At 31.2% G+C, this 9,774-nt stretch overlaps 1 protein-coding gene across 1 annotated transcript; it reads right to left on the bottom strand.

Moving 5' to 3' along the window:
- Positions 1-268: 268 nt before the first annotated feature.
- Positions 269-8,511, bottom strand: LOC137746726 (cyclic nucleotide-gated ion channel 1-like). The gene is made up of 7 exons (XM_068486728.1): positions 8,486-8,511; positions 4,616-5,096; positions 2,665-2,853; positions 1,634-1,950; positions 1,355-1,469; positions 1,077-1,193; positions 269-984 (listed from the first exon to the last, which is right to left on the bottom strand). Exons 1-7 carry the CDS (start codon positions 8,509-8,511, stop codon positions 475-477), a joined length of 1,755 nt encoding a protein of 584 aa, XP_068342829.1. The 3' UTR covers positions 269-474.
- Positions 8,512-9,774: the final 1,263 nt, after the last annotated feature.

Raw genomic sequence — 9,774 nt, 5'->3', positions numbered from 1 at the left:
AAGATCATTTAATTTTCTATCACGGCAAAAAAGTTAAAGCAGTAATGTAATTTCTCTCACACACACACTGTGTGGGCATATACTAGTTTGATTTATTTCTTACAACATTAATACCAGCACCAGTATTCACATTATGCTACAAATATTAAGGAACATAAACACCAGTTCCACCACTCCATGTTCAATTTGAAGAAGATTATCCAAAATTTGAGCTTTTAATTCATACATAATATCGTTCTCATGAACGTCAATGATTACACACTTTTCATACCACAAAAACCAATACGCAAGACACACCACGAAATTGAAGGGAAACCAGAGCCAAAAGAGATTAAAGCAATATAAATAGGAACCAAAGCATGCAATACCAACTCAAAACGCAGCACACACAAAACAAAAGTGATACCAACTCAAAATACATATTAGTCCCAGCCAGTTGATCTCTTGGCTCTTTTGAGTGGTGGCGACGCCAAACTACATGTATGGAAGGAAGAAGCTGCAAAATACTCCACTTTTCCCAGCCAGTTGATCTCTTAGCTTTTTTGCGTGGTAGCGGCGCCATGCTACTTGTATGGAAGAAGCCGCAAAACACTCCACCTGAGAGTGAGGAAGATCCCTTCTAAAGTGCAACCAAAACTTAGCGACTACAGACTTCAAGTCGTTTGCCGTGATTGAAAATGCTTCAACTTTTGATTGGGACACAAGGGTTGTAGTGCAGATAGGCAACTCAGAAAATGAGGCAGATTTCAATGCCCAAATTACAAGTTGTTCTCCATAGAAATCATTTTTCTCAAGGCATTTGCATACATTTGTTGCACCTCTAGTAGTGGTGTAGGTCAAAGTAGTGCCTCGCCAAATGAACAACATCTTCCGCAACGGTTCACCTTCCCTAATAATATACACGTCCTCATTATAAATCACGGGTTTTAGACGCTCAGATATTGCCTGCAACCCTTTTTTATCTATACTTCCAATAATTGGAACCTGCATACCAATGTTCAATTAGATAAAATTTATTACGCATGACGTATATTATCTTTATTGACTATTAAATTCAAAATTTTCTAGTTACATACTTTCTTTAGTGAATTCACGCAGTGACGGGGCACGATAAGCGTTTGTTCTATTAAGACTGGATATGTCTTTTCCTTCTTGTTTCTCAATATCCGCCGCTCGGCTGCTTTTTGGTACCACTGCATGTTTAGTAACTTGATAAAGCGATTTCATGACGAGTTCAATAAATCCAAAAGCATACGTACGTGCATTAATACACAAAAAAAAATTGCACGGAGGAGCTTTAAGCTTAATTAATGACAAAAATTTTGCTTAAAAGACTACTGATCACGGCACTAACCTGCACCCTCGAATTGAGATATACTAAAAATAGTATCACGCCACTTATAGAGACAACATCAGAAAAGACGATTTGGGCCGTGTCGAAACTGGTCTCAAGGTTTGAACCAAAAGAACTGCAAAAAAATGAAATGGGGGGCAATATATTAATTATTGATTACGTTCTTTTAGAAAACTGGCATAAATTTTTTATAGGATTTAACTGCAAGGAGACAAATTATGAGAATACAACATAAATATTTCTAGGTGATCAAACATGAAAAGTCATACAAATACAAACCTAAGATTTCGCAAGCCCCACCAAAAACACTGCAATATCTTTTTTGGAAGATATTTTGACGTTGACATATTAGATTGGAGAGCAGACAGATATATACCATAATCGTGATGGAACGATGTCCTATTATTTGGAAGTGCTACAGAGCATGATAGTTTTAAAAGTGGGATATCGATCCGCCCATTGTATGTCTGACTAGTACGACCGCAATGGAAACTATGGATGTAATCATCACATATTTGTCCATGTTTACAGATATAGTCCTGCCAACATTTTATCTTTCGTTCCACAGCAAAAAAGTACCACAAGGATCCGTATAGCTGAAGGACAAACACGACGATATAGTTAATAATCAATGTTTCTGAAAAGTATTGAAAAAAGATAAAAGATAATGAAATGAAAGCACCACACCCCTCAAACAAGATGGCTAAAGAAGAAGTAAACATGCTCTTACTCCTATTCAGTATTGTTTGTTTATTCAAAACCATATGAGAAGTTAATTGTACCTATTATTTGGGCACTAACCAGTTAATATGTTAATACGATACTAACCATATATTTAAGCCCGCTACACAACGTCATCTCATTATTTAGCTGGCTCATAATTTAGGTCAATTCAAAGATCAAGCTTGCAAAAGTTATCCAAATCGGACATCATTTCACTATTTGCATTGTTATTGTGAAAGTTTTCCTTCTTTGGATGTTGATTATGAGATGCTGTTGTTGGTTACTAACCGGTTAATGGTTGGGCATTGCTATATCTATTATTGGAGAATAGAGTCTCACATTGAAGATTTAAAAAGATAATTTACAGTTTATATGAGAAAGGTTCAATGCTACTAGCACAAACGCTTTTAGTGGAAAACCCCGCACCTAGTGGTATGTGGTTAAGTGAAGAACAATATTAGTAAATATGTTGGTGGTGAGTTTGAAAAAGTTCATCATATTTACACTTGTATATCTCAACAATAAGATTTCAACAAAATTTAGATTTTTCACCCCAAATATCCGAAATAATGAAGATTTGAACTTACATGAGAAGCAATGATGAACGGAAGGAAGTCTAATATAGCTTTAAGGAATCTTCTTGGTACAGTCTCTATGTTAGCACGCCGATCAAGCCATTTGTAATGGTTATAAGCCCTCAGTATATACTGGAATGGAATTAGTGAAACAAGCTTAGAATTATCCAAGGATGTATACCTTCCAATGAGCAACAGTGCCTGGAGACATTCGAACAAACAGTTATAGTGGTCTATTAGCTAACCAATGTTAATAAATCATTAATTTACTTACAGCTTTTTAGCCAAAACGACTCCTAAGATTTGCATAACTTCTCACTTTTGTTCCTGAGATTTAAAATCAATAGAAGTGGTCTCTGAGTTTGTCCACCATCAATTATTTTTGTCATTTCCTAAAAAATCTCCATTAAATAAAGTAAAATGACAAAAGTACTCTCAATTTATGTCAAATCATTTTGACCCATTGTTTGTTAAATTGAGGGTATTTTTATCATTTTGATCTTTATTTAACATAATTTCTCACTAAAGGATTAAAATAATTAATAATAGACAAACTGAAAGACCATTTCTATTGATTTTAAATCTCAAGGATCAAAATGAGGAGTTATGCAAATCTCAAAGATTATTTTGGCTAAAAATCCTTTACTAAATAATCCATCTAATGTGTGTCAAAGTTTTAAAGTCTCATCCTAGACCTACAAGGCAAACGCTACCTTACAACCATAAATAGGTAGCAAAATGACAAACTTAATAGGAATGTACGTGTTATCCATTGTGTGGCTTTACCGAACGACCATTCCTTTTATTGTAAAAATAAGTCGTTTTACTAAAATAAAAGAGAAATGAACGTAATAAATATGATCATTTTGGTTCCAATCCCTAATCAACCTAATTATAACAATGAAGCCTTATTTATTTAAATAGTTTGGTTAAGGTCTGCAACATCATTTAAGAAATTTCACTCATGCATTTATACATTCAATTTTCCACAAATTATGAAATTTAAACAAATTCAAATAATACTTTACAATGTAACAAATACTTAAAAATCAATAATAGAGTAATATTGTTTTCACATAGTTTTAGCACAAAAATAATGTATCCACATAATTATTAATATAGTTTAAGAAATAATTATTCATATATTTTAAAACATAAAATAAATACATATAATAAGCAGAAGTACATTCACAAAACAAAAAAATAAAAGGGTTCGTATTAAAATTCAAAATCATGGGCCCAAATTAAAACTAAAAAGAAAAATTGTACAAATAAAGAAAGGATACAAATTATAAAAAGAAATATATGAAAAATACTAAAAAGATATATTTGAAAATGATTAATAAGTTTTTTATTTTTAAAATTGACATATAATGACTTGTAAATAATATAATTAACATTCAAATAATAACATGAGAAAAAGTCAAGGGGCCTTGATCCTAAAAAATATAGCAGTATTGTTTATAATAGGATGTTGCATTGGTGTGGGACAAGAATTACGTTATTTTATATTCAATAAAGTTAAATGGAGGCTAAGCCCACCCCTTCTCTTTAATGTAGGTAATATATTTTGTTCAATAAAAAGTTAGATGGAGGAAGCGACTTTTGACAAAGAAAAATGATTGGAGAATTAGTAATTTGAGGGTTAATAAATTATTTGTTGCTGTCAAATTCCTAAAGCGAATGTTTTGGACTTGGATTAACTCAACTTTCATTTGGCGTGTCAATTTTGGGCCCGAAACTCAGGCAAACTATGTAACTGACATTTAAATTTTATTAATACATTAATGCTAGATATTTCGATCAAAAACTAAAACTAATAAGGTCTGACTCAAAAAACATTAGTAACTAGAGGCCGGATATTAATTTTTCTCAAATAAAATCAAAGTATCATGCACGCACGCATGCATTTAACTGTGAAATTTAATTACTTGCAAGAGATCACCTTCTTTTTAGGTCTTACCTGTAGAAAGGGAAGAGCAACCCAAATGCGACCTAGAATGGCTAAGAACCTTACTGGTTTCTTGTGGATGAAATTACGAACTGTTGTAACAAGACCATCGTCATTAGTGTTTGCGGAGGCCCATGTAGAAGACTTGGCACTAAGTTCGGTGTGAAATCTCTTCATAAAAACAACGATGTCCATATAATAAAAAAGATCCCCGATTGATCGTAAAGCCAAAAATGTCCACATCAACTGTAGGTCCCACAAGAAGCAAGTGTCTTTCTCGCCAACGAACGGAATATAGCAGATCAAGGGATCAACAAAGAGAGAAAATGCTGATGATACAACAAAGATAATATCCCAGGTTGGAAAGAATATTTTTGATTGATGACGTTGTGGCCCAATTTTCGGCGATTTTGCAGTGGTTATGCTTCTGTGTCCTCCATCTTCCGTGTTAGCTATCCCCTCCTCTAAAGTATTACTGCTATGACCTAGATCACTGTACAAGACACAATAAACATACTATCCCAATATTTTTCCCCTATAAAAAAGAAATATACAGCATATATAAATAGTGTTCTAAAAATCTTCACTTAGCCCCGTCTAGGCGCTAGTCAACTAGCTAACGCCTCGATTAATTTATAAGAATTTAAAAATTAGAGTTCTCGAGAGATAGGCTCTTGAAACTTCTAGTTTTAGAACAAAAACCACGTAAATTTAAACATTAAAAACAAAAAAAAAAAAACCGAACCAAACCAAACCACATAAATTTACACAAATATTATTTTTATTTTTATTTTCCCGGACCAATATTAAGCCCAATTTCCAAATCCACATGTGCTGAAACCCTAACTTCAAACCCAAACTCGGGCGCCCTGTTCACGGACAGTGGACTGAAAAAAATGCCCCACTATTTCCTTCTCTTTTGATTTCCCAGCATACATGTGTTTCTCTGTTTTTACTGTTTTTAGCTCTGTTTATTGCTTTTGGTTTTAGATTTGCAGATTATTTCGAATTTTAGAATTTCTTATTCGAATTTGGGTTTTTGTTAAATTTTCAGTTACATTTGACCCTGAACTCCATTCTGTGTGGATTGTTTCAAATTTTATAATTTCATTCGAAATTGGGTTTTGTTCATTCGAAATCTGTGTGGATTGTCAATCAATCTAGAGATTTAATTCAACTTCAAATTTTGGTGGTGTTGACATTTTTTTATCTTTGGATGGAGTCAATGTGCAGCTACTTCAATCCTTTAATGAAGTCTATAATTGAGTAGAACCAATGCCGAGCATCAATGGTGAAGCCGATACTCGACCTACAATAAAGATCTTTTCTTAATTCATCTAATTTTTAAGTTTTCAATCATTTTAATGGATAGTTTGGTATTTCGGCAGGTTTGATAGCTTCTATGAATGCGTTATATATATCTTCTATGAATGCTTTTTTTACTTTTAATTGTTTAGTTTAATGGCTGTTTGGATCCTTATAAATATTATTCGTTCAAATGTATTTTTGGGTGAATAATTAAATCGATATAGATTTTGTTACCTTTTGCTTTATCAATTTTACTTATTTGAATCAAATGCAAATTCCAATATTACATTGTTAAGCCCTGAAATTAGAACATATTTTTATCAATGGTTATTTTCGAAAGTTATTCATTTACATTAACAACTGCAGAAATTGTTATTCATTAACATTAACAACTATTTTTTCAAATTGTAACAATGATAAAAAAAAATAAAAAATAAAAAAAAACAAAGAAAACAAAAAATGCTATGAAGTGATGAACGACAATGTTTTGAGTTACTAATCACTGTACATGTGTAAATTCAATTGTAAATAGGATTGGAAGACCCACCGTTACCTAATATGGTTGTGCATATGTATAAAACTTTGTACGTGTTTTGTACGCTTTTAAATCCTGCAGTAACGCGCAACCACTAATACTAGTATATTAAAAAAGCCTTATTAACTACAAACCCTAACTTTATGTTTGGATGAAAAAAAATAAACGTCAATTTTTTACAAAAACTAGAATTTATAAATTGATATACATCAAATTTCTTGTTTGGATTCATAATCAAGCCTTATTAACTACAAACCCTAACTTTATGTTTGGATAAAGAAAATAAGCTTCAAATTTTTACAAAAGTTAGAATTTATAATTGATATACATCAATTCTTTTGTTTGAATTCATAATCATAAAAAATTAAAATTTCCATATGAAGCAAAAACTTGAAATTTGAGACCTCTAATTCTTAAGTTCAAATTTCATGTAAATAAATGTCATTTTTCAAATTTCTTTGATTGAGAATTAAAAATAACAAATTCCGTTTTTGAAATTTCATTATTCTTTTAAGTTAATAAAACAAATTCCGTTTTCAAATTATATTATTTCAACTTCTGTCATTTTACCTTAATAATTTTTAATTTCCTATCATTTTCTCTCCTTTCTCCCAGAAGAAAACATCTTCTCTGCCTCTGCTTTATTATTTTATTTCTCTCAACAGCCCCATCTTCCTACTTTCTTTCTTTCTTTTTTTTCCTCTTCTTTCTTCTCTCCTTCTCGCGCCCTTCTACCAACGCCACTGCCGAATCATTCTCCAGTTCCGCCGCTTTATAGTATAAAGGACCGTGGAAGAGGACATCAATTCATTTTTATGAATTGGAGTTTTATGCTGTGCTTTTCGATCATCTATGCATTGGTTTTCTCAGAATTTGAGTTCGAATTATTGTATTTTTTGAATACAGGGACTTATTGAATTTGAGTTAAGAGGTCTGAAAATATTATTGAGAGACTTGGTGCTGCTTTTATCAGGGGATTGGGTTTTGATGAATTGAGAAACGGGTTTTAAATACATGACTTAGGGTTTCAATTACTCAGTATTACGGTCTGATAGTATTATTCTTCATTTGTAAATCAAAGATCTTAGGTTCGTATATTGTATATGATAAATTCAATACCAAATTAGGTTGCTTATTGTATGTCTTAATCGAATTTTTTTCCTCTTAATGTAAAATATATCATTCTACCAAAAAACAAAAACTTGCGTTATCAGTTTTTTTTTAAACAATTTTCAGATTTTATAAATAAAAAAACCCGATCTGAATCGTACTTTCGGTTTGATTTCCTATGTTGGCAAAAAAACTCAACCAAATGAAACATAACCCATCCCGATACGTTTATATATAATTTGTATATTTTAGAAAGAGCACTCAGATTTGCCTAGACCCCATACTGCCCCAAAACGTGGATTTTTTTTATATTATAATCGGAACACAAATGGTACACAACATATATTTATATAGGTGATGATAAATTTTATTGTTCTAGTTCTTAACTTTTTATAATGACAAATAATGTACCATCCAAAATTCCAATCACACTGAATAATCCCTTCAAAACATGCTCGCAAGCTAGCTGACTTATTTTCCAAGTAAAAGTAGGATTATGAGTCATTCAAGTAAACTTATAATAATTATGTATAATTAAAGAAAAAGAAAGAAAAAGAATTGTTTAGAGTTTTTCGTTGTTGTTAGGAGTTTTTTTGATAGATGAGCTCTAGTAGGGTAGGATTAGACCTTATTTGGGAGAAATTTTTTATTGTTACAGAAATACAGATGGTATATAACATCTTTTTATGTAAATGGTGAAAAATTTTATTTTTTAAGTTATTAACTTTTTAATACACAATTTACATAATGACACGTAATGTATCACTTCGTGTATCCGTCACATTGAAAAATCTCTCCTTATTTTGGATCTGGAATGGATAAGTAATTGTTTAAGATATTTTTCTTTCAACTTATAATAATTATGTATAATTAAAGAAAAAAAAAAAACAACAAATGATCTTAAAAGTTACAGAATTAAACAACCTAACCTTAGGGTTACGATGGAGTCCGCCATAACTGAAGTTCGTATGATACCTCTATATCTTGTGGTAACGAATCTTAGGAGCGAGCTACCTTGCTAAAGTTCTACAAGTACCACACAATAGCTAGCTTGTTAAAGTTCTACAAGTTACCACAAAATAAAATCAAGAGTACTACTACACTTATTATCTATTTGTACTATCTCTTTAGAGTTGGGTTAAAAGTCAAATTTTTTAGCCCAAAAAATTTAGCTTTTAGCTCAAAAACAGCTTTTCTACTCCAACCGTTCTACTCTAAAATTTTAGCCAGAGATTATTAAAGAATGAACTTAGGCTATTTTTTTTGTTAAATTAAATTTTTTTAAAAAAATAAATATGTAGACTATCGTAAATTAATTTTATGAACATTTTAATCTAAAAAAATTTAAATTCCGATAAATATTAAGTAGAGTCCACCCTGATTTCTAGGCTAAATTTCGGGGGGGGGGGGGGAATTTGGCATTGGTTTAGCATTTAGCATTTAGCTCAAAATTTCCCCTTAGGTTGGAGTGGGTTTGGGGGGAAATTTTGAGGGGTAATTTGGCTTTTAGCCCACTATTGAAGTTGATCTTATTAAAAATAATAGAACAAATAGATGATAAAAATAGCATTTTCATAAAATCAATGATTAGTTTGCCAATAAAAATGTTATTCTTATCATCTAATTGTACCATCTCATCTCTCTACAAGAGATGAGATCCGCGTTAGCAGATCCTACTTCTATTAGAGAGATGTTATAAATAAAGAAAAACTAATGAAAATTGCTTGAAAACTTTGAGTTTCAATAATAAGAACAAAATAAAGGGTAAAGTGAATAGTATGATTGTCTTTTTAGTGTAAAAATATAATTTTTCGTAAAATAAACAGTACCATGAGTTTTTCGTTAAAACTCATTATAAATAAATGGTAAGTGTAGCCGTTGTCAAAATATGTATGTGCATGGCAAACTAATAGTTAGATACAACAACAGAGAGACAAGTACTGATCCTACTTCTATTAGAGAGATGTTATAAATAAAGAAAAACTAATGAAAATTGCTTGAAAACTTTGAGTTTCAATAATAAGAACAAAATAAAGGGTAAAGTGAATAGTATGATTGACTTTTTAGTGTAAAAATATAATTTTTCGTAAAATAAACAGTACCATGAGTTTTTCGTTAAAACTCATTATAAATAAATGGTAAGTGTAGCTGTTGTCAAAATATGTATGTGCATGGCAAACTAATAGTTAGATACAACAACAGAGAGACAAGTACTGAA

This window comes from Pyrus communis, chromosome 10 (genome assembly GCF_963583255.1).
Source record: "Pyrus communis chromosome 10, drPyrComm1.1, whole genome shotgun sequence".
NCBI lineage: Eukaryota > Viridiplantae > Streptophyta > Magnoliopsida > Rosales > Rosaceae > Pyrus > Pyrus communis.
This window is presented reverse-complemented; position numbering and strand designations above follow the sequence as displayed.